The sequence below is a fragment of the Nuphar pumila genome, chromosome 10 (genome assembly GCF_984573655.1).
Source record: "Nuphar pumila chromosome 10, dmNupPumi1.hap1.1, whole genome shotgun sequence".
In the NCBI taxonomy this organism is placed as follows: domain Eukaryota; kingdom Viridiplantae; phylum Streptophyta; class Magnoliopsida; order Nymphaeales; family Nymphaeaceae; genus Nuphar; species Nuphar pumila.
In genome coordinates this window covers 87,498,957-87,525,087 of record NC_143258.1, presented here as the reverse complement: position 1 = coordinate 87,525,087, position 26,131 = coordinate 87,498,957, and the positions used below count along the sequence as shown (strand labels likewise).

Sequence of the window (26,131 nt, the reverse complement as noted above, 5' to 3'; positions counted from 1 at the left end):
ATAGGCCGCTTGAAGAGTATTACTGATCAATTAGCGGTTATTGGAAGTGCTATTGCAGATAAAGATAAAGTTCAACAACTTCTCAATGGATTGGGTCCTGATTTTGACATGTTTACCACAACTTTATCATGCCTTCCTCACTTGCCCACTTTTGACGACCTTCAAGCAAAACTTCTCCAACATGAGATGATTATGAAACAACGGGCAGAAGGAAATGAATCAGCTCGTCCTCATTCAGTTTTGGCCATGGACACTTCTGTAGGTTTTGGACGAGGGAATGGAGGGCATCAAGGAGGCAGAGGTCGTAGACGTTTTGGGCAGGGAGGACGTGGTATCTTGCCTACACCTAATATTTCAGGGGGTTTTAATACAGGGAATCAGAGAAGAGTGCTCACTTGTTTCTTATGTAACAAAAGAGGACATGTAAAAGCTGATTGTTGGTTCAATCTACAGAATAGAGGTAAAATAAACAAAATTGAGAATAAATCAGCTACTAATGTGGACACAAAAGTGGCATCCTCTTCCACAGATGTGCAACAACTTTTGTTGTCAGCATTGTCAGATGACGATCAAGCAAAATGAACAAGGCGAATGGTATGTTGATTCAGGTGCCGCCACACATGTTACGGGCAATGCAGGTAAGTTATCTCACTTATTGCCTTATTTTGAAAAAGGTAGTATAGTTACGGGAGATGGAACTTATCACTCCATTAGTCATACTGGCAATGCACGTATCCCTATGTCAAAGTCCTCACTTTACTTGTCCAATGTCCTTCTTGCTCCTAATATTAAAAAGAACATTGTTTCTGTAGCTAAACTTGTTGACGATATAAATTCTTCCGTCGAATTTACTCCCTCTTCTGTTTATGTTAAGGATCTACGAACGAAGGAGACGTTCGGTAAGGGGGAGCGACAAGGAAACATGTACGTCTTCAAGGAGATTCCTTCAGTGTCTTCGCCTTCGCCTTCAGTCCCAGTCCTCCAGTTGAAGTCGTCCAAGCATTCTTCAGTGTCTTCGTCTTCAGAGTCTTTGTTTTCCCCTTCATTAGAAGTTTTTAATTCATCTCATTGTAATAAGCCAGATATTTGGCATAGTCGTTTGGGACATTGTAGTCGGGGTTTCGTTGAAAATCTTGTATCTGATGGTCTCCTTCCAGAGTCTAGTTTATGTCCATTTTTTGATAATAATAATAAATGTTCTTCATGCGAACTGTGCAAAAGCCATGTTCTCCCTTTTCATATTATAAATAAAAGAGCTTCAAAGCCATTTGAGATTATTTGTTCCGATGTTTGGCGACCCACACCTATTCCTTCTCTTTCTGGCAGTCGTTACTATGTTATCTTTATTGATTCTTATTCTCGTTATACTTGGATATATTTCTTAAAACACAAGCATGAAGTTTTCCAAATATTTCGGGAATTCTATTCGATGGTCAAAACAAAGTTTGCTTGTGATATTGTGCATTTATAATGTGATGGTGGAGGAGAGTATTCATCGAACGAGTTTATTGCCTTTCTTCGGGATAAAGGAATAAGTCGACAGGTTTCTTGCCCTCATACTCCTCAACAAAATGGGGTTGCGGAGAGGAAACACAGGCATATTGTCGAAAGCGCGATGAGCATGTTACATGATAGCAATGTGCCTGTTAGTCTTTGGACAGAAGTTTTTCACACATCTGTTCATATCATAAATCGTCTTCCTATGGCACTTTTGGATCGAAAATCTCCCTATTATACTTTATTTGGGCAACATCCCACTTACGATGAGCTGCGTGTTTTTGGTTGTGTATGTTATGTACATATTGATTCATCTCTGCGAAATAAGTTTCAGGACAAGGCTGTCAAGTGCAGATTTGTTGGGTATGCAGATGAATACAAATGTTATCGATGCTATGACCCTACTACAAAACATATTAGGACCTCCAGAAATGTTGTCTTTGACGAACAAAATTTTGAGGTCAATGACTCTGCAGCGTTGCCATCTCGAGAATTAGAAGTATATGATCCATGGATGAGTGCATATCTTTTTGCTAATACAGGAGAAACATGTCAGACAAATTGTCCTTCCTTCGGCTTGAGTAGGAAGTTACATGACCCACAGATGCATGTTGAATTATCTCCAGTTGAGCCACCCCCAGTAGAACGCTTCTCTGGACAGATATACACTAGACGGGACAAAAATACAGAGCCGAGGAATGTGGGCAGCATCGCCACTGATCCAGCTCAAAGGCCGTCACGCATTAAGCATCCTATTCAACGATGGGTGAGTTATGAGACCTTCTCCCTTGATTTCCAGTTGTTTATGTCTCAGCTCACAAAACAGGATGAACCCACTTGTTTTAATCAAGCTCTTCAATCCCGTCATTGGACTGAAGCTATGAATGAAGAAATGAAAGCTCTTCATGACTGTCAGACTTGGGAAATAGTCCCTCGGCCAGAAGGAAAGAATGTAGTTGGCTCAAAATGGGTTTATAAAACAAAGTATAAGCTTAAAGGAAGTATTGACAAATATAAGGCACAACTTGTTGCTCGAGGATTCACACAACAATATGGTGAAGACTACGATGAAACTTTTAGTCTCGTAGTCAAAATGGGTACTATTCGTGTCATCATATCCCTAGCAATCGATCGAGGTTGGAGCCTTAGCCAGATGGATGTTAAAAATGCATTTTTGCATGGAACTTTAAAGGAAGAAGTGTATATGGAACAACCTCCTCGTTATGCCGAGAAGGATCCTACTGCCTGGGTGTGCAAACTAAGGAAATCTCTGTATGGGTTGAAACAGGCGTCCCGTTCCTGGTTTGAAAGTTTCTTTATGCAAATTCAGAGTTATGGTTTTAGAAGATGCTCTCTGGATCACTCACTCTTTATTTACCAAAATGCAGACATTGTTATACTTCTTCTTATATATGTTGATGACATTGTGATCACTGGGAGTTCAGATAATCATGTGCAAGACGTGAAGCTGTTTTTAATGAAAATTTTCAAGATGAAAGATTTAGGGGAGTTGAGGTACTTTCTTGGTGTGGAAGTTGACAGACAACAAGACACATTGACACTCATGCAACAAAAATACACTCTTGACCTTCTGGAAAGAGCCGAAATGACGAATTGCAAACCAGTCAGTACTCCTAGTGTATTACATCAAAGGCTGAGCTCTGAAGATGGTCATCCTTGTGTCAACCCTACAACGTATAGAAGTCTCGTGGGGATGTTACAATACTTGACCTTTACCAGACCTGATATAGTTTATGCTGTGAATCAGGTATCCCAGTTTATGCATGCTCCAACGGAGGGTCATATGGAAGCTGTGAAGCACATTCTACGCTATTTAAAAGGAACTATAGGAGACAGACTTGTTTATCGCAAGAACGATAATCTGCATAGAGGACATGAACTTATCACTTATACAGACGCAGATTGGGCAGGGGATCCAGATGAGCGACGATCTGTCTCTGGATATTGTGTATATATTGGACACAATTTAGTGTCTTGGAGCAGCAGAAAACAAAAGGCAGTGGCACGATCGAATACAGAGGCTGAATACAGATCGATGGCTGCAGGGACGGCAGAAGTCACATGGCTTAGACACTTATTGAGTGATCTTGGGGAGACAATTATTCGATCATTTCTTCTATGTGACAATCAAAGCGCAATCAACATTGCATGTAATCCTATTCAGCATAGCAGAACGAAGCACATTGAGATTGATCAACATTTTATACGGCAAAAAGTCGAGATGAAGGAGATAGAACTACGTCATGTTCGAACAGAAGATCAAGTGGCAGACCTGTTTACCAAGGGGTTAACAGGACGTCAATTTTGGCTATTGAAGAGCAAGTTGTACATGCTCCAAAATCACGTACAACTTGAGGGAGGGTGTTAAAATATACACTGCGTATGGATCTGGATCCAGATCCATACGCATGGCATGTTAAATGAAACACATGTGCATCTCTGATATTACAAGGATCATTGTATACCTGTTTATTTTATATATCCTAGGGTTTGGAGGTCGAGCCAATTCGTGTGCCGCCCCAGCCGATTGTGCATCTCTCTTTCTCTCTCTCTCTACTTTCCTGTGTATAAGCTGAACCCTTCATACGAAATCTGATACTTTTCATGTATGCATACCTTTCATAAACAACCATGCCTCACTTGCCTTATGAAACTTAGCGATGTTGACACATTATGAGCTCAACATTGTTCATAAACCATGCGAGAATTTTGACATGTTTACTTTCCCAATCTTCTATCTTGGATTGATGGTGTTCAATAGCTTTTACGCAAGCATTTCTTTCTAAGGCTTTTTTATACAGAGCATCCTGAAGATCCGCGCATTGATGGCAAAGTTGGATCCATATCTAACCTATCAGATTCGATCCGGGATGCGATCTGTGGCAGATCCAATCATGCAGGACCATCTGGGTCCAATTGGATCTTCGCGTATCCAGATCCGTTTTGAATATCATGTTCCAATTTCTAGGCTATTTTGTCTTCTCAGAAATTGTATTTCTATGTTTGATTCCATTTTGTATGTCTGGAATCATTTATGCTTTTTTTATGTATTTTATTTTATGTAATTTTTTATTTATTTTAGGTGCCTGATTCTACGGATCTAGATAGTCCTAGTGCCCTGTAGGATTGTTTTGCGGCACTAGAGGGTGTATGGGGTACTCAAGGTAGTTTTCTTTTTCTTTTTTTGATTAAAAAAAACCCAATATCGTGAAGGGTTTTTGGAGCAAAAGTATCATTTGGATCTTGGATTTTATTCAAGATCCGATTCAGCCCAAACCATAGATGGAGCCACCTTGATTGGACCTCTATAACTCTCGTTTGAAATCAGTTTGACCATAGAAGGTCAAAAAGGGTTGTAGGAGAGGCAATGATGCCCATTTTCAAAAGAAGCCCATGCATTGGACAAGTGAGCGGCACCTTGGAGAAGCTCACCCCCCTTTTGGTGTGATTGGAGATGGGGGGTGGCATCATCATTCTACCCTCCAGCAGAGCTTAAGAGCCCATGGGGGTCGACCATATAGGGGGTCTTCTTGTTTTTGGGAAAGAAATTCGAAATGGTGATGAGGGAGGGGAAGACCCTATTTAAAGGGTGAATACAGTCTCAGTATTTTGGTCATATCTCCCTAGATACTGGTCTAAACTGCATGATCTTTAGCTTTCTGGAAAACTAAGATCGTGCTCTACAAGATTTTTGTTTACCATTTGGCTTGATTCGGCTCGATTAAGCCGTTAAAGTTCCAGACAAGTTTCCTGCTGACGACATCAAGCAAGAAGGTGAAAGGATTGGAGGAGTGACATTGTTAGTGTGTGGTTCGGCTAGTGGCTGATTGTGGCAGCACTAACTTGAGGGTGTTGGAGGTTGGAAGGTCACAACGAGCTGATGTGCAAGGGCATGAGACAGTGGCTACTGTCCAGCAACTCTCCCTCTTGGTCCATCTGACTATTGTGTTTGGTTTTGTTCCTTTCTACTTGTTTTTGTTGCTAATTCTAAGATCCTTGTTCATCGATTGCAAACTGCAAAACTAATTGATTATTGTCCATGTACTGAGTGTTTACCAGTTTTTTATGATATTTAAGGTGATCTTTAGCCATGTTTTGATTCTGAGCATAGGGTTTTATCCATTTCGTTTTCTGTCAAAAAATCGGATTCTCGGTTCTGGAGTTGTCAGAGACAACTCCAAAGAATCGACTGTATCTGCTAAGATACTAGTTCGATTCCGATGTTTTTAGGCTTCTTGGAAAGCTAAGACACGGGCCTACAACATTGCTGTTGAGGTCACGTCCTGATTCGGCCGGTAGGGTCCCAAAAATTCCCTGTCAAGCAGTCGGTCATACATAATCTATCGAACCCTGTCCCGTCCAGAACACTATGAATAGTGTTCTGTATTTTGGGGATTTCTCACGATTCCCTCCATGAAAATCTGATCTGTTTGATTCTGTAGAAAACCAAGACAAAGATCTAAATTTTTTATGTTTTTTATTTTAATCGATTTAGCCTGAAAGTAGTCCGAAAAAAATCAATCTTTCTGTACTTTTCTTAAGTTTGAATATAATATTCACTGTTAGAGCATTATGTGTATGTCTTCATATTTTTTGAATATCTGAATATGTTTGCAGTGAAACCGAAATCCGAAAGTTAGTATTGTTAACTAACATCCGTCCGCACCATAGTGAAGTTTTGGGTTTCTTCTGAAACCCTCGTCTGAGTCCTCGAATCCGGGGCGATTCGCACGGCCAACTAGAACCCAATTAGCAGGTTAGGCTAGTTGAAAACTAGTTCGTCAGAGATTTTAAAATTCAGTAGCGGCGCGTAGGTTTGCTCAAAAATTACGAGCCATAGCTTTCTAGAAAGGTCTGAGTCATACCTTCAGTTTGTTTGTTGGGAGTTTTCGCAAACTTCATCGTCTGAGGAGTCAAAATCCTCTTCGAACAGGCTGTCCTCCGAACCTGAAGAGCCTGTCACAGATTTGACTATCAGTCCCGCTTTTCAGTTCGTGGAGCGGACATTCTTGATCCGAATCTAGTGATTTTGGATTTGTTGGAAAGGTGTGCGAGTCGCACACAACTTTCTTTTGGATCGCCTCAGACGAAATAGAGTGCACGGGTCCCGAAAACCCTATTTCTCAGAGTCCGAACATCTTAGTGAAAAAGCTTCCGCGCGTATTGAGATCCGTTTGGATCTTGGATCGTGGATCGGTGCGTACCGAGTCCACATCACCTTTTCTTGCCCTCCTTCTATCTTGGTGAGTTTGAGTTGAGGTTCCAGAATAGCGCCCATCATATATCCCCAAAGCTTCTTGCCTTTGAGGGTATTTTCCATGACGGATGCCCACATCATGTAATTGATACCATTCAACTTGAAAAAGAGATCAATCTTTTGTTCATTCTTCATTTTGGCTTATAGGAAGAGAGGAGTATGGAAGAACACGAAAGAGATCCTCCATTAGAATTATCGCAAGCACGTCGAGCTCCGAATCACGATCTTTCAGTAGTTACTCTTTGGTCACTCTTGAAGAGACCAAGAGCACAACCTTGCTCTGATACAATGCAATGAAATATGCGAAATTACAAAAATAAGGTGCAAAAGCACCAAACAAGTCCAATAGTGGACAATTACAAAGGCACAAAAGTGCATAAGCAAAAAGTCCATGATGGGACAATACAAAGTGCCTACAAAGGGCAACTCCAACAAGTAAAAGAATATAAATATTATTAATAAAGTGCTTGAAAAGCAATGAGAAAAATAGGAAGAACTCTCCCCTATTTATATACAACACAAGAAGGGGAGACCATTGGGAGCTCTCTTGATAGAGTCGTTAGGGAGCTCCCAATGATCATATTTATGACCGTTGGGGCCCCAACGATCCTATGAGTGGGGGCCCCATGGCAATGAAAAAAAACAAAAACTAAAAAAAACTAAAATATAGTTGTTTCTAATACAACAACAACAACAACAACTACACCTTCATCCCAAAACAATTGGGGTCGGCGATATGAACCAAAAAAGAAAATCATTATGGGTCTTCCACATGAATCCTTCTCCTTCAATCATTTCTATCCAATGCCATGTCCTCGGTGAGGTTCAAAGCATTCATATCATTTCCTATCATCTCCATCCAAGTCTTCCTAGGCCTACCCCGACCTCTTTTAACTAATATATTTTCCCATTTCTCCATCCTTCTAACTGGAGCATCATTAGGCCTTCGCCGAATATGTCCAAACCACCGTAAACGATTCTCTCTCATCTTATTTTCAATGGGTGCAACACCTACCTTCTTAGGTATCTCCTTGTTCCGAATTTTATCTTTTATTGTATTTCCACACATCCATCTAAGCATACGCATCTCAGCTACACTCATTTTTTGAATATGATGTCTCTTGGCAGCCCAACATTTCGTACCATATAGTAAAACGGGCTTAATAGTCATCCTATAAAACTTTCCCTTCAACCACAATGGCATTCTACGATCGCACAACACTCAAGTTGCACTTTTCCATTTTATCCACCCAACCTTTATCCTATGATTTACATCTCCATCAATTTCTCCATACTTTTGAATGATAGATCCCAAATATTTGAAACACTCATCCACCGGTATTTCTTGCTCACCAAGCTTCACTACACTCCCATCACTACTTCGTTGCTTACTAAACCGACATTCCATATATTCTGTCTTACTCTTACTCAACTTAAAACCTCTTGCTTCCAATGTCTGTCTCCATAATTCTAACTTAGCATTAACCCCAACTCTAGACTCATCAATCAAAACAATATCATCAGCAAACAACATACACCACGACACATTTTCTTGAATTGATCTCGTAAGCTCATCCATCACTATAGCAAATAGGAAAGGGCTTAAAGAGATCCTTGATGTAACCCAACCGTTATAGGAAAATTGGTTGTCACCCCTCCACAAGTCCAGACATTGGTTACTACTCCTTCATACATATCTTTAATTATACTAATGTACTTGAGAGAAACACCTTTCTTCATCATTGTCCACCAGAGAACGTCCCTAGGTACTTTATCGTATGCCTTCTCCAAATCAATAAAAACCATATGCAAATCTTTGTTCCTCTCTCTATATCTCTCAATAAGTTGTCTAAGATGTATAGCTTCCATAGTTGATCTTCTAGGCATAAAACCAAATTGATTCTCCGATATCATGACAACCTTCCTCAACCTATACTCAATCATTCTCTCCCAAAGTTTTATTGTATGACTCATGAGTTTTATACCACGATAGTTTGTGCAATCTTGTATATCACACTTATTCTTATATATAGGCACCAAAGTACTCTTCCTCCACTCATTAGGCATCTTATTTGTCTGCCAAATCTTGTTAAAAAGATTTGTTAACCATTCTAATAAACAACTATGATTACATGTGAAAAGACAAAAATGCCCTTATGAGGCAAACTAATACAAAATGGATTATATATATATATACAAACATATATATTTTAACAATGATCATTACAAGAAGTGATAAGAAGAGAGTTGAAAAAATTAAAATTATGCTTAAAAGTTCTTTTGATATGATTGGCCTTTGTTTTTGAGATACTTCTTAGGTATTGAATTAACTTATTCGCCAAGAGGATATATTTTGTCCCAAATCAAGTTTGTAGTTGACATTGTTACACGCTCGGGTATTACAAATAAGAAATATGCTACTACTCCTGGAGTGATTAATGCCAAAATGAGAGCCGAAGATGGAGTCTTATTGGATGATCAAACTCCTTATTAGGAAGCTTATTGGATCATTGATGTACTTGTCTATTACTAGACCGGATATTGCACATATAGTGCAAATCAATTTCAATATGTGCCCACTTTGATTCACATGAGTGCTATGTTGAGAATAGTTTGATATATTAAAAATACTATATATAAAGGGTTTTTCTTATTTTCTTCCTCACTTTTAAATCTTATTGCATATACTGATTCTGACTGAGGAGGCGATCCCAACAACTGACACTGAACTACGGGCTTTTGTGTATTTTTAGGTGATTCTCTTATATCTTGGAGGTATAAAATATAGCAGAAGGTGTCTTTGTTCTCCACAAAAGCTGAGTACAAGGTGATAGCTACAACAACAACCAAAGTCGTGTGGTTGCGGTCTTTACTTGTAGATATGGGAGTTGATGTTTCATAACCTTCAAAGTTGTATTGTGATAACAAGAGTGCCATATATATAGCTAGTAACCATACATTCCATGAACGAACGAATCCCATCAAAATAGATTGTCAGTACGTTTGGGAATAACACTTGAAGGGGATGATTAATTTACCATATGTTCCATCTGAATTTTATATTGTAGACTTTTTTACCAAAGCAATTCCTCTACCTCATTTTCTTTTTCTTCACAAACTTTCGGTGATCTCACTATAAGTTTGAGGGGGAGTGTTTAAATATGTTGTATAGATCATATATATTCATTTCTGTTTATGTAAACTGAAATATCCGTTAGGGGTATTTTAATAATTTCACATTGTAATAGGGATCAGCCTATAGAGCTATTCCTTTCTTTTCTTTTTCTTTTATTTATTTTCTTTTTGTTATGTTTTTTGTTTATAGTTGTTGGGCTGCACCCACTCTCCCTCTTGCTTGCTTATAAATAGAGTTTTTTCCCCCTTGTATTCCTCAATGCTTTTACAAGCATTTCATGTGAAGAAATACACTTTATATTTTTTATGTTCTTTTATGAGTTGTGATTGTGCATCTCTTTTACGAGATTGTAATTGGTCCATTAGAGACCCTCTTGTTTTTTGTGCACTTGTGTAGCCCTTTGTTAGCATTGTGATTGTGCACATCTTATTTCATTATAATGGCTACACTAAGTGAATTAAGAAAACATGAAACAATCAAACAAGTCAAGCAGAATAGAAGTAAATTATACTAATAAAAAAGTAAACAATGCATAATTGTATGTCAAAAGTATATCATACATAATATATATGACGATGAGATAATAATCCTAATAATTTTCTGCTTCATCATCAAGTTCATCATAAGAAGGAAGAGTAGACTCAGTTAAGTCCATGCTTATAGTGGGGAAATCGTGCTCCCCTTCCTAGTCACTCCTCTGGGTTTACATCCCAAAATAAAATTCATAAAAAAAAGCTAGTCGAACTCAGAACCCAACCCAAGCTTGAGTTCTGTTTTTGGTGAACCCAAGCTTGAGTTCACTAGAGTCGAACCCAGTTGGCTTGGGTTTAGCATAAGTGAACCTAGGAGTCGAACCCAACATGCCTTGGTTTGGTTCTACTAAACCCAGGAGCTGAACTCAATAGCCCTAGGTTCGACTCTTGTGCCAACGAGGGGAGGAGAAGGAAAAAGAAGAAAGAGATGAGGTAGAGAAGGAAGAAAAAATAGAGGAGGCGACAGCGGGTGAGGGAGGAGGAGAAGGAAGAATAAGAAAGACAAGAGGAGGAGGAGGAGAAAGAAGAAGAATAAAGAGAGGAGGAGAATGAAGAAGAAAAAGAAAGAGAGTAGGAGGAACAAAGAGAGACGTACCTGGGTTTGTTGTCGTCGTCAGAAGAGTAGGAGGAGAGGAGGAGTCGGGGAGCGGGAGGAGGAGGAGGAGTTGAGGAGGAGGGGTGGGGGAGTCGGGGAGAAGGAGGGATCGGGTGGGTGGGTGACATGATTGTGCCCTAAAGTAGCCCACCCCTAACCCCCCAAACCCATTTTTTTTAAAAAAGGACCAAAATAGGCTTGGTCAATGTTGACCGAGTATATTTTGGTCAAATATAACCTTGGGTGCAGGTTGACTGCACCCAAGATCATTTGACCGCACCTGGTGCGGAAAATTTCACATACTGCCGCACCTGCACCCGCGTCGGGTCACGTCAGCGCGGGTGTGGCAACCCTTTTAAAGAGTCCTTGTGACATAGCTCCCATGGCTTTGAATGTCAGATTACAGGAGAACTAGGATGGAGATGAGCTTCCCAAGGAGGCAAAATATAGAATTGTAGTGGGGACTCTTCAATGTCTAACATTCATTTAGGTAGATGACATTTTAAATTAGGTTTCACAGTTTATATGCCCCCAGAAAGAAGTCATATGAAAGCAGTGAAGAGAATCCTGTAGTATATCAAGGGAACGACTAGTATATAAGAGATGCAATGTGGAGTATACTTTGGATCCCACTTGGTCTCTTGGTAAAGTAAAAGATAACTGTAGCATGCTCCAATATGGAGGCCTAATAGTGAGTGGTGGCTGTTGTAACAGCTGAAATTTTGGATTTGTTATCTATTGAAGCATTACTATAGTTTGTTGGAAGATCCTTATTAGATTGTGATCTATGTCACATGGGTGCTGGTGCGGGGGTGCGGCATTTTCAAAAAACTTGGGTGCGGGGGTGCGGTAAAAAAAATAAAAATAAATAAATATATATATATATATATATATATATATATATATATATATATATATAAAGTCCAAAAGTTGGACACAAATGACCTTGGGTGGGGTCAATGCACCTAGGGTCAGGTTGACCGCACCAGGTGACGCAGCTGCGTCGCGTCGACGCGGGTGAGGCACCCAGTTGGCCGAGTCCCTGTGACATAGATTGTGATAATGAGTGTTGTGGAAATATCAACCAACCCTGTACCTCATGGAAAGAACAAATTCTTGAGCATCAATTCGAGATCATTGTGATTATAAACATTAGCTAATAAATCTTAGTTGAAAATTCAAATGTAATGTAATCAATAACAAATTAAAAGAAAAATACACAAGTAAATGCAATATAACAATAAAGGCCACAAAAAGAAATTGATGAAGTTACAGGCATAATGTACAACTCAGCTTTGATTGTTGAGAGCGTATAGTTTCCATAAGTTCAGTACAATGTCACTCATGTCATCACAGGATGGTGAAGTGCCCTTATGAGAGTCTATAGTTTACCATAGGTCACCAGCAAATATTATAGAAAGTTAGCATCCTTTTCATGAGATCTGTATTTGTTTGCATGACAGATCTTATGAACATTAAAGAAGATTCTGAGAGGTACTAAGGAAGCACTTACAGTTCCTATTTAAGTATCTCTTGTATGTATTTTTATATCTTAGAATAAGTTTGAGTTAAGAGTTGCTAAGTAGCACCATATTGGAGTTCCATGATATCATTATAGAATCCTAACAGTTTGGAAGCTAGAAAAAGAGCATAGCACTTTCTTGTGGAGTTTTTGTATTTTAATGAACTATACATCTAGGGGAAAACTATTCAGTCGGTGTTATTTTTAATACATTTTAGCTGTAATGGTTGAAACCATGTCAACATTTTACTGGCTCAAAAGCTTCTCCACCGCATAGCAACTGGGATATCTTGAAGCTTTTACTAGTCATTCATTTTTTTTCTCGCTTATGATTCCTGAACTTCTTGTTTCTTTCTTTATTGTTATTATGTTCTTTGCAATGTGAATGATGCCTTTCTATATCCTTTTCTCCTGGTGTCGTAGGTGACAGAAGAGTGTATGCATAGGGCCATCTCTGTATGCAAGGATGGTGCTAGCTTCAAAAAAATTGGAAAAAGAATAAGGTACAGATGCTTGTGCTGGGTTCTTTCTCTTTGTGATGAATAACGGTATTGTACTCTGTTGGAAACAAAGTTGACATATAGAGACAATAAAAGGGAAATCTGAAGACATTAGCTTCTTCAAACTAAAACCTATGGTATGAACTTGAATCACCATATCAGATTGATTATATTGATTTAAGGGTATGTTTTTTTATACTTCACTTTCAGTTTCTCACATATTAGAAGATTCTGCAAAGTTAATGATTTTTAAGGTTGCTCGTTGTATGTTAAACATTTTGATCTAAGGCTAGCAACAATAAATAGGGCAATCTATGTTCAGAAGTTGGAAGTTGGGAATGGCCAACCAATGATTTAGATTGTCCTTACTTTATCAGTTTATTCACTTATTCACATATAAGCTGACCTTTTCTTCATGTCACCTCTCACTTCCTCCAAGTTTTGATGTTGAAGATTGTTTGATGGTTCTGTCTATCTGCTTGTTTGTATTTATTATGGTTGTCTATTGACCATCTTTTGCTTTTGTTTTTCAGTGAGCATGCTGAAAGATTTGGTTATGGTGTAGTGGAACGATTTGTTGGACATGGTGTTGGTAAAGTGTTTCACTCCGAGCCAATTATATTGCACCACCGTAAGTCCAGCTGTGTATTATAGTGTTTTGATCTAAGATTTCAATTGTTCCATATTCAAATAAGTGAAGGTTAATATATTTTATTGGGCTGTAGACTTGCAATTTAAGTTATAAATTACCTCTCTAATGTAATCAAAATTGGCATCTCTCTTCCAACATATGGTGCTATTTGAATTTTTTTTTTTTTTAGTTTTTTTTTTCAATTTCAGATCTTTTATGTTCTATTGTCTAAATGTATTGCCTTTATAGCGAGTACTTGCCCACAAGCCTAGAGAACACTTCATACTTGATATAAGGCCAGGTGTATCTTTTGCCCAAATGACTTTTTTAAGTTCTCTAATGACTTGATATAGGGAAAGTTTTATAATGACTTGATATAGTTGCTTCATACTTGATATAGGGCAAGGTGTATCTTTTGCCCAAATGACTTTTTTAAGTTCCACATTTTCCACTGCCTCATAGTTGTGAGATGGCTCATTTGCAGGCAATGACAGACCTGGCCGCATGGTTGAAGGTCAAACATTCACTATAGGTATGTAATGCCATTTTCAATCTATAAAGTGAGTGTGTTTTGAAGATTGTTGTATACCACATGTTAATTTAAGTTGCTCTGGGAAAAATCTTAACTGCAAACCCCAATTATAGTTGCTTGGTGACTTATTGTGGACATGTTCAGAAAAGTAGTGTCTTGATTGTGTAGTTCAAGGGATTCAGTATGTCTAAACTTTTCAACTGAAGTCAGCAAAATATCAATTTGCTGAAGTGAAATCAAGGCTGAATTATTGTTTTTTTTTTTCACCAGTAGGTGTCATGTTACCACTTATTTCATACTTGACACACCACAAGCTTTGATGTGGAGTGTTTATGTTTGTCTGTGTGTACATGTGTCTCTGTATGGATATTGTGTGCTTGGTTGTGTCGTGCACCTAAATTGTTTTATTTGCACTGCCAAGTTGGTTAGTTGTACAGTTTTCATCATTATCATATATCTTGATGATTTTTGAGTTATCACTGGTCAACGATGGTGGTTGAGATACAGCTGCAACATTATTTTTTTTATTCCAGCATTAGTTCAGAGCAGATTCAGTGATCGAGCAAGTACTTTGCAAAAGTACTTGCCCCAATCACCGACACCCACATCACAATCTCCACCCCCCCTTCCTACTGTGCCTCAGTAGTTTCAATATGAGTGTAGGCAACATTTATCCTTTGTATCACTTTCTTCACCTTACTGTCTTTTCCCACATCATCCTTTACCATATTCTCTAAAGAAAATCATGACAGCTTTATGTGCCACATAAGTAATTTTTTCTTGTTGATCCAATCATGTATTTTTTATTCTCGAATGTGGGGAACTGCAGAACCGATCCTTACAATGGGAAGTATAGAGTGTGTTGCATGGGATGACAACTGGACCACACTTACAGCTGATGGCAGCCTTGCTGCACAGTGTGAGCATACAATTTTGATCACTAGGACTGGTGCTGAGATTTTGACCAAGTGCTGAAGTAAAAAAAACTGAGATGCTTCATATTACATTTAATTGTCATATTTTTTTCCTGGAGACAAAAATGTCCTTTGTAATTGTACAGATTATTGTCATTTTTAATGAAACAATCTTGTTTGATTAGTTGTCTCATGCTTCAGTGTTAACTTGTGTGCTTGTGTGAGCGATGCTAAAATTAAAAATGAACTTTTGACTGGGTGAGATGAACTTGATTTGTTTTTGAAAGGCAAGCTGGGGTTAGACTGATCCCTACGAGTTATACAACTATACCATTGGGGTTTGAACCTGCAACATCCCAACACAAGGTGACGTACACTAGCTGATCCTACCAGACAAGCAGATCCCCCATTGGTGGGTGAGATGAATATGATTCTTAATGGATAAACCATGGATATTTGTGATTCTTGAGTAATATCTTGAATTTTTTGAGAAAATTTTAAGCATATGCCTCCGACTGTCGGATATTCAACTTTTTTCTACTTGTTTTTTTTCTTTTCCATCAATTAACAAAATTTGTGCATGATATGCTGAAATTTCAAAATTTCATCGTCAAACAAGTTAGTGGAACTCACATACAACTCTCTTTCAAATGACGTTTGGGGCATGGTGATGATACTCATGAAGACATGAAATTGGAAGAACTTGATATTCAAGTTGGTGCTATGTCACGAAATGGCATGGAATTTGAGACAAGACCCCTTTCAACTCCTTGCAGCCATGTAGTTGGATGATAACAAGTTCCTCAAGATTGCATTCATCATCACGCGATTAATCGAACATTCCTCCATTTGCAGCCACCTTAGATCCCCAGACAGTTATTTGAGCGACACCAAAAGATTCATTCCGCTGGGTGAAGAGAAGTCACCAAAAAACAAGCGAAACATATAGGGATAGAGGGGGAGAAGATACAGAATCAACATTTGCAAGAGAATTTAAATGCCTAACCAGGAATAGCCAATCCGACGCCTGTCCCAATCATTAATTGTATTTAATTTTTCAATAATTTCAAAACAAGCAATTTAATATATTGTTGTCATTTATGGATCAAAATCTGATTTTTGGGTTTACCGCATGATTCTACTGATACTTATTATATAGGCTAAAGATGAATTCATGATTTACACAGACCAGGTGTCCAAGAAACCTAAATGGTGTTGCATCATTTATGAATCATGTCTAGGCATTAAACTTATAACTGGTGATTGACCATCAAATTTTGTTAATGCTTATAGGTCCAGATGATATGTGATACAAGAGAACCTTAGCATTTTCCCCACTTGGACATGGCTATATTTAGGTTTCAGGTATTAAAATGATAAGAACAGATACTACACTTTTATTGGAAGGCAAGCTGGGGTTAGGCAGACCCCTGTCAGTTATACAACGATACCATTGCGATTTGAACTTGCAACTTCTCAACACAAGGTAACATACACTAGCTGGTCAAGGTGACATACACTAGCTGCTCCTACCAGTCAAGCGGATTGTTCTCGTTGGTAGAACAGATAAGCCCTCGTTGGTAGAACAGATACTACACTTGATCTTAGCCAAAAGGCCCAGAAAGGTGTATATTTAGGTTTGAGGATACAGAAGGAAAGGTGATGATTGGTCATACTTATTGAACTTTGTTTGCATCTAAAAAATTGAACTAATTACTTGATTTCCTTTGGAATCTCTTGGGCAGTCCTCTCTCTCAAAAGCATGATTAGATTTGTTGCACAAGGAGATGCATAAAACGACATATTTTGTTAAGAAATAACTTGGTTATGTCTGTATGGAAAGAAGAAGAAAGCAACATTGTTGGGTCCTCTTCGAGGGGGACCGAACCTCTTTGCACACGGCACAGAGTTAGGAAAGAACCAATATTATTCATTATTTATTTAGCATCCAGATTTACATAGAGACTTGCCTCAAATGGTAGCAACTGCTGCCACTTAAACTGGAGACAACCTAATCCTATTGACAGAAATGCAAATGACGACATAAGAGAGAAGAAAACAAAGATGGGCAAGGTGAGGCTCCCCTATGCCACGCAGGCTTATTTTAGAATGATCCTACTACTTAAAAAAAAAGAGGGACTCTAACACCAAACGTATTTGAATCAATCATGGACATAAGACAAATATTTGACATTCTATGGAACCGTTTTGCAATCAGACTTGCTTGATAATAAAAACCAGTCTTTCACATCAACTCCCCTTCCTCAGCGAGATCTCACCACTTTCCACCTCCGGATGCCGGAAGGTTGTTGGAACCTGAATCATCCGATGCCCATCGCTCAAATACTTCCGCATCTTCTCATCATTTGTGAAATCATCAATTACACAATAGTAGCCTTTACCGTCGACTCTAGCGGACCTCTTTGTCCGAAAGACCACCTCGTGGCTGTCTGCAACGACTTGGATGGGAACATCAATTGTAGAACTACTGCACTGGTAGGGTTCGTAAGTCGCCATGCGCAAGGTCAAGCGACCTTCAAAGGAGAGCAGATAATTTGTGGGAATGTTAGGTAGCAAAAACAGCAGGTGCTCACCCTCATGGCTTCCAGGAATGCAAAAATCCACAACTTGCCCAAATGTGGTCTGTTTGTTGTTTGTTGCACACTGTGTGTGTGTGTGTGTGCATGCGTTCATGTGGTTATGTGGGTTCAGTTCATATTGAGCTGGGGGGTATGCGTCGCCCATTGCTTGTTTCTAGTTTCTGCTTTCGGCCACATTTCGTTAGCACTTCTGTTTTGTATTGATCTTCGTCTTCGGCATCTCAACATTTCTGGCTTAGCCCTCTTGTGATCAGGACTCTTCTCTGGAGTGGGCCTGTTTTTTCTGCCACAGGATCTTTTACCGCTGCAGGGATTCGAATGGGTATGCTCAGGCGCCGTCGGAACTCTGTATGAAAATGCCGAGGTCTGATTACATGATGCTGTAATTTGCTCGGAGAGGTCTTTTTGGCTTTCAGGATTAAGACTGCTTCGCTGCAGCTCAGAGGTTGCTCAACCAAAGCAAGTTCGAGCGGGGAATCGGCTGCTGTGGCTTCAGTTCGTCTGCTATCGTTCAATTTTGGCTGATGCTTCATCTGGACTGTTATTGATCTTACCTGCATTGGCATTCGATGCTGGGGGCGGTCTTTCAGCTTGACTGGTTCTCATGTAATCTCTGCGGTTTCTAGCTATCCTGTTAGGTTGTCTCTTTCAGTTTCTGTTGTTTCTAAGGTTGTTAAATGCGATGAGGCGAAGCCAGGCGTTGAGCATGTTATGAAGCGAGGCGTAAGCCTCCAGGCGTTGAAAACGTACGTTTCATGATCAAAATAATAAAATATATAATATTAATAAAATAGCACTGGTAAATAGTTTTTTAATATAAATATACATATATGAGTTTGTTATATACATATATGAGTTTTGTTTGATGGTTGATTTAGTAAATATAAGGTTTTTGAAGGACTTGAAAAATAAATAGCTCCCAATTTTTTTAAATTATAACCTTGAATTTGTTTCCATAAAAAACGGCCTAAACAAAAAAAAAATCTTAGTGATGCATATAAATATTTTTTTCTTGGACATATCAAATGCATACATGCAATAAAACTATCATGAAACTATAGTTTTTCTGCAATGCACTTTGCGCACATCTCTTACTTATATACAGGTATATGTAAATTTAAGTTAGTTATACTAATGCAAGTTTTTTAGTGGTTTACCACCACGCAATTAATCGGGAGCTATTAATGCTATTGAAACTTGCATTAAACATTTAGCTGAAATCATAGTGATGGCAATCTTGAAATTATTTTAGATAATTATGTATTCAAAGCAATTCCAGAACGCTTCAGGTACTGAGGGTGCGCCTCAGTACCTGGAGCGTGTGCCTCGCCTGTGAGGCGTACACATCAAGTACTGAGGCGTACACCTCTCACAACACTGGTTCTGTTTGCCTTTCCAACGATACGTCATCGTTTGGTCTTCATGCATTAATCCTCACTTCTTGGTAATGATAATTTTGTTTAAAAAAAAAGTGGTCTTTTTGTTGCACAAGACAATATTGACACAAGTGACACTTTCACTCAAGAGTGTTGGAAATGCTGCTTTACTGGTCAAGCAATCGAGCTTAAACCAAGTACACTCAGAGCCACACGTACTTGGTTTAAGCAATAGTTGTTTCACGCACTATCTTTCAAGCAATAGTTGTTTCACTTAAGATCAAGTTCTCGGTACAATGGGTACTCGTGCAAATATGTTTCCAGGATACAATCGATCTTTCGCCTTCTCATGAATGATCAGACCACGCTCCGCACAGAGTGAGTTCAACAACTTTGAAACGGACCACCTTGAACAACCTCTTAACTAGAGTTGAATCTGGTATGAATCCTGGCATGAAACTGGATTCTAACAGCAATTGGGTTGGGATCCGAACAATAATTGAATATGAGTATGATCAGTAACCAGATCTGGATCCTGAATAAAGATCCAAACTACAATCAAATCTGGATCCTGAATAGGAGTTCAAACTATAATTGGATCTGAATCCTGGATAAGAAACTAAACTACAATTGGATCTAGATCTTGAATAAGGATTCAAATTGCAATTGGATATGGATCCAAACTGTAAGTTTGAAACAAAAAAAGAGAAAAAAGTAAAGCTCAAGGGAGAAGAGGAGAGAGGAGAGTGGTGATAGGTTGAGAGAAATGGGAGAGGGCCGAGGTTTATATAGGTCCCAATCCAAGGCCACCCATAAAGGCCATAAAGAGCTTTTAAGAGGTCAAAATAGTCAGCTATAAATGGGTCATAGCTGACCCAAATGGCTAAACATAAAAGCCCAAATGGCTGGCTAAGGAGAGAGCCCAAACAGGGTAAAGAAAGATCCTCAAAGGGTCAAGTTCGACCAAGACTGGGTCAATAGTCAAAGGTCAAACCTAGCTAAGGATAAGAGATAGCTATAGACCATTTCAAACTTTAATAGCCATGCACAACTGTTGGGCAAGGTTCAAACAAATTCGGATAAAATCCATAAAAAATTGAATAGGTTTAATGCAAAGTCAATGACAATTTTAAGGCTTGGTCAAAGGTCGATTTTACTCTTGGAGATTAAATTTGTCTCAAGTACTAAAAAGATAAGTCAAAGACCAAGGTCTAGGATCCAAGTTTTAAGGTTTAAAATTCAAATCTAAATCCAAATCCGTCAAGGGTCAAGATCAAGGTCAAGGTTGAGGTCAGATCTAAGATCCAAGAATAAAGTGATGCATAAACCCAAGATCTAATGCCCTTGAGGGCCTTGCCTTTTAAGGCACCACCCCTCTATATAAAGACAAAAAGTTTCTCGAAATCCTTCAATGTGTAACTAAACTTTTGTAGAGAACCCATTGCCCACAACTTTGGAAAAACTTTGAAAAATGAGAGAATACTTAGGGATAGTTTTGAGCCAATATCCAACAATCCTCCATATGGATCAAAACTATAGAAGAGGACTCAAGAGGCTATTGGAGAAGATACAGTGCATAAGTGAAGATACTTTTTGGGTTTTGAACCCCCACATTAGTGTTACATAGTCAGTTTATGACCTCAATAACGTTAACTTTGAACTGAGAATCCTAATTGACCTTTCAAATACTGTAATACACACTTTCACTTCAGGTGGTCATAGTGTGTCTACTAATATATATAATCTGCATATTAAGGGTCATGTGTTGTATCCCAGTTTTATGAGTGCTCTAGAGACAAAGTCCATGTCCCATAGAAGGTGACCCCCACCTTCACACTCGCATAGATATGTTCATCAATAGTGCAAACCTATTTGAAACACCCCAGCTATAAGGCCTATAGATCTTATTAAGAGTTTAATTCAAACTCATTCTCTATACATAGGTTTGAGCACTCGATATCAAGAATAAAAAATATTAAGTGCTCAACCTAATCACTTAGAAACTTTTTTCCATTGAACCACTTGACATGAGTTGACCCTTATCATGTGATTGAATTTCTGTCAACAGTAATTGCTTTTATAGACTTTAACCCCATTCTTCACGATGTCTTAAAGATGATATTTTAATAAAGTTTCTTTGTCAAGAGAAATGCTAAATTTTGACAAGATTTCACATATTCAATTGAGATTATTCTTTGCTTGTTGCTTTAGATCCAAGGGTAAATATTCAACCACTTGTGGATAATGACTCATTAGAATCAAAATTTTAGTTTGCATCATTGTACCCTTCAAGTGAAGTGGATTCTCTTTTATAAAATATTCTATATTCTAGAGTTTCTCTCAAGTACTTCAGGACTCAATATATTACATCTCAATTTTCTTATCTAAGGTTACTAGTATATCGACTCAACTTGCTCACGTTGAAAGTTATGTATAATCTAGTTTCATTCAAGGCATACATGAGACTACCAATAATACTTGCACTCTATTTGAAATATATTTCTTTGAGTGTTAATCAACAACTTAACACTAAGATCAATCGAAGTAGCCATAGGCTTACAATCATAATGATTATATTTCTTTAATATTTTCTCAATATAGTGGGATTGAGTTAATATATAACTATTTTCTTGTCTAATCAGTTTAATATCAAGGATGACATAAGCTAAACCCATGTTTTTCATGTTAAAATTAGATGAGAGAAAACTTTTGTTATTATTTATGAATTTTATATTATTACTCATGATTAACATGTCATCCATATAGAGACAAATAATTATAACATAACTATCTTCTACATTGCTATATATGCATTTATTAAAGTCATGAATTTTAAAACCATATGAAATGATTACTTCATCAAATATTTCATGTCATTATTTAGTTGATTGTTTTAAACCATACAATGACCTTAACAATTTGCAAACTTTCTTTTCTTGACCTGGTGTTACGTAACCTTGTAGTTGTTTCATATAAAATTTTCTTCTAAAACACCATTTAAAAAAGCAGTTTTAATATCCATTTGATGAATTTTAAATTTGTAAATTGATGACAAAGCAACAATAGTTCTAATAGATGCAATTCTACTTATAGGTGCATAAGTGTCAAAATAATCAAGTATGGGTTTTTGTTTGAAACTTTTAGCTACAAATCTAGCTTTAAACTTTTTCAATAGAGCCATCAGTACGGAGTTTCCTTTTGAAAATCCGTGTTAATGGAAAACCATAATCTAGCTTTAAACTTCTCAAGGGTTTAAAGCTAGGGGGTAAATCCACCAAAATTCAAGTTTTATTTGTTAAGGTAGAATCTAATTCTCTCTATAGATTCTTTCAAAAAAGGGGTATCAGTAAAGGTCATAGCTTCTGAGAAAGAAACAAGGTCTCTATCTATCATGTAGAGATGAAAATCATGACAAAAAACTTTTGGTTTTTTTGATCTTTTACTTTTTTAAATTTAAGGATTTTTAGGCTTACAAGTTTTTTTTCTTGGATTATTTTCAAAAACTTTTTAAGCTTCAAGTGATCTTAAAGTTAAATATTCTCTAAATTCTGCTTGGATAGATTTTAAAATCACTTTGGTTTTAATATCTATAAATTTATGTCTTACTATTTTGAGAATATCCAATGAAGACACATGTTCTAATTTTTGGATTTAGTTTGATTAATTTTGGTTCAGTAAGCTTCACATAAGCAATGCAAGCTCAAACTTTTAAATAATTTAAATTTTAGTTTTTTACCTTTTAAAAGTTCACAAGGTATAGTGTTTGACTTAGAATATGAAACTCTATTTAGATTATGACACAAACTAAGTAATATATCACCACATAAATTATAATCTATACCAGAATGAGTAAGCATTGAATTAACTATTTCTATTAGAGTCTTATTTTTACATTCAACTACACCATTATGTTGAGGAGTATATGAACCAATATTTTGTCTATATATTTCATAAAATTCAATGAACTCATTTAAAATATATTCACCACCTCTATCAGATCTAAAAAACTTTATTTTACAATTATAAAAGTTTTCAACCTCTGTTTTGAAAAAACTTAAATTTTTTAAATGATTCATCTTTTGGTTTCTTGAGATAGATATAAGCATATTTTGTGAAATTATCAATAAAAGTTATAAAATAATTGTTAACCCATGAGTTTGAGTATTTTTCAAATCACATACATCACTTTGTATTAAACCTAATAATTTAGAAGTTTTTTCAACACTCGGAAATGGCTTTTTCGCAAATTTTGCTTGAATACAAATATAACATTTTCTAAGATGTTCAGTTTTGCATTTAAGAATAAGTCCTAAGTTGCCCATGCTTCTCAAAGACTTATAATTTATATGTCTTAATCTAACATGCCATAAATCATATGAGTGAAGCATATAAATAGAAGCATAATTAATTTTATTCATCAAATTGAGCTTGAACAACCCATTGATGACGTAGTCTTTGCCTACAAACTTATGACTCTTCGACAATATAATAGTGTTGGATTTCATTGTAACTTTGAAACCATGAGTTGTAAACAGATAGCCAGATACACGATTTTTGGTGATGGTAGGTACGTGATATATATTTTAGAGGGTTAGGCATTTTTCAGAGGTGAAATAAAGTTACACACTTCCTTTTCCATGAATCTTAGCTTCATGTTTATCACTCATATAGATCATATGGTCTTACTCTACGGTTTCGTATATTTTGAATATACTTCTATCATTGCACAAATGTATTGTTGATCCAAAATCGATATACCACTCTTTATCTAAATTAATCATAAATATCTCACTAACTACAATCATCTGGTCGTCATCAAGTTCACTAGCTTTATTGCTTTAAAATTTCATTCTGGCTCAACATTCTCTCGTATAGTGACCTGCTTTTTCACGAGTATAATAAAAAATATCCTTTCTCTTTTTAACATTGAATTTGGTTTTTTTGTTCTTATTCTTAAGTCCAGGTTTGAACCTTGGTTTGAGTTTAACTATATTTACCTTAGCACAAACTTGTTTTATTTCATATTTTTTATCTTGATATCGAGTTTCCTCTTCGATTCTAAGATGTTGAAGAAGTTGTTCTAAGATAAACTCTTCATTCTTTTGTTTCAATTCATTTCAATAATCTTTCTAAGATAGGAGCGATCTACCAATGATTGCAGCCACCTGAAATGATTCATCAAGGTTCATACCCTTATACTTGATTATATTAGCTAAGATTTGCATCTCTGGACTTGAGGTAGCATTGACTTATCTTCGAAGAATTTGAAATTTATATACTTGTTAACCAAAAACTTATGATTTCCTGCATCCTCTGTTTTGTACTTACTTTCGAAGGCTTCCCATAACTTCTTTGCAGTGTTGACTTCTGAGTAGAGGTTAAACAAGGTGCAACACATGAAGTCATCCTGCTTTCACTTTAGTATCCTACGATTTTCAACAATGGTTTCATCATCTTGTTCTTCTAAATAGTCATCAGTGAGCATGCACACCACTTTTTCAATAGTGAGGAAGATAAACACCTTGTGTTGTCATCGTTTGAAATTGGTGCCATCGAACTAGGACAACTTGAGCAGCTCCTAGTTTTCAACCTTTATAGTCGTCATTTTATAATAATATCACTTAAAAATGATTGAAAATATTGCTTAACTTAGTGGGTCAGGCAACTGAGCTTGAACCAGGTATGCTTGAAGGCATGCACATACACGTGCTATCTTTCAAGCAATAGTTGCTCCACTTAGTATCAAGTCTTTAGTGCATTGAGTACTCGTGCAACTATGCACCCATGTTACAACCGAGCTCCTGCCTTCTCGTGAATGATTGGGTCATTCCCTGCACTCAACAACCTCGACACAGACCATCTTGAATAGCCTATTTACTATGATTGAATCAGGTATGAATCTTGGGTATGGATTTTGATTCTAATAGCAATTAGGTCAAGATCCAAACAATAATTATATATGGGTCTAATCAGTAATAAGATCTAGATCTTTAATAGAGATCCAAACTGTAACCAATCTGGATCCTAAATAAAAATTCAAACCGCAACCAGATATGGATTCGAACCACAACTCTAAAACCAAAGAGGAGAGAGAAAAGAGCAAAGCTCGTGGGGACAAAAGGAGAGCTCGAGAGAGAGTGAGAGGGATGAGAGCGGTGAGGGGATGGGAGAAGGCTGGGGTTTATATAGGCTCCAACCCAAGGCCACCCTAGGCAAAAATGGCCAGCTATAAATGGGTCATGGCTGACCAGAATGGCGAGCCATAAAAGCCCAAACAAGTGGCTAAGAAGGGTGCCCAAGGTAAAAAAAGATCTTGAAAGGGTCAAGTTCGACCAAAACTGGGTCAACAATCAAAGGTCAAACTTGGCTAAGGATAAAAAGCGAATATAGATCATTTCGAGCTTTTAATGCCCATGCAAAACTGTTGGAAAACCGCATAGCATTGACTCCATCTGACAGAATTTCATTTGCAGCCATCTCAGATCCATAGGCAGTTGTATTGGTCCATTTTGGAAGCAGTACTTGTCAATATGGAGCAGCCTGAGCCTATGCATTTCTGTAAATGCATCCCCTCCCATCAATTGTATTTCACCATCCAACGGTCTGAGAATGATGCCTTGGATCTTGTCCTTCCCCCTTCCCTATCAGACAGACAGAGAAACACAAAATTAGAATGATGTTAAAAGTAGCCACTTGGAATCAGTTGCTCTCCTGAATGCCCCCATTCCTAAACTGTCGTTAGCTTGTCCTTGAGTTAGCACTAACCATCGTTTTAAAGTTATTATTTTGCCCTTATATAGCAACTGAACTGCACGTCTGGACTTTGCCATGCTTGTTTAAAATTACCTTTTTTACATTTATTTTAGAAGTTGAATCCGCCCTTATCCTATGTAAAATTGGCTATTCTTCTACATGAATAAAAACAGATTGAATATGGGCATAGTTCGTATATGAATCCGTGACTTTCTTTTCATGTTTGAGTCAGATCAGGGTCCAAATTTGAACCTGTTTTCAAGA

The 26,131-nt window shown here is 37.5% G+C and overlaps 1 protein-coding gene and 1 pseudogene across 2 annotated transcripts in view; one reads left to right on the top strand and one right to left on the bottom strand.

Moving 5' to 3' along the window:
• Positions 1-15,328, top strand: part of MAP1C (methionine aminopeptidase 1B) — a 47,703-nt gene extending 32,375 nt beyond the window's left edge. The window contains exons 7-10 of one of the 2 annotated variants that reach the window (XR_016434864.1): positions 12,985-13,064; positions 13,595-13,993; positions 14,099-14,224; positions 15,054-15,328. Coding sequence is in view for 1 of the 2 variants with exons in the window: in XM_090019205.1 (XP_089875331.1) it covers positions 12,985-13,064; positions 13,595-13,692; positions 14,177-14,224; positions 15,054-15,199 (372 nt within the window). In the remaining variant the exon portion in view is untranslated. The remainder of the gene's footprint in view (positions 1-12,984; positions 13,065-13,594; positions 13,994-14,098; positions 14,225-15,053) is intronic. The other variant, XM_090019205.1, reaches the window with a different exon arrangement.
• A 1,353-nt stretch (positions 15,329-16,681) lies between these two features.
• LOC149827216 (U2 spliceosomal RNA) lies at positions 16,682-16,767 on the bottom strand (annotated as a pseudogene).
• Positions 16,768-26,131: the final 9,364 nt, after the last annotated feature.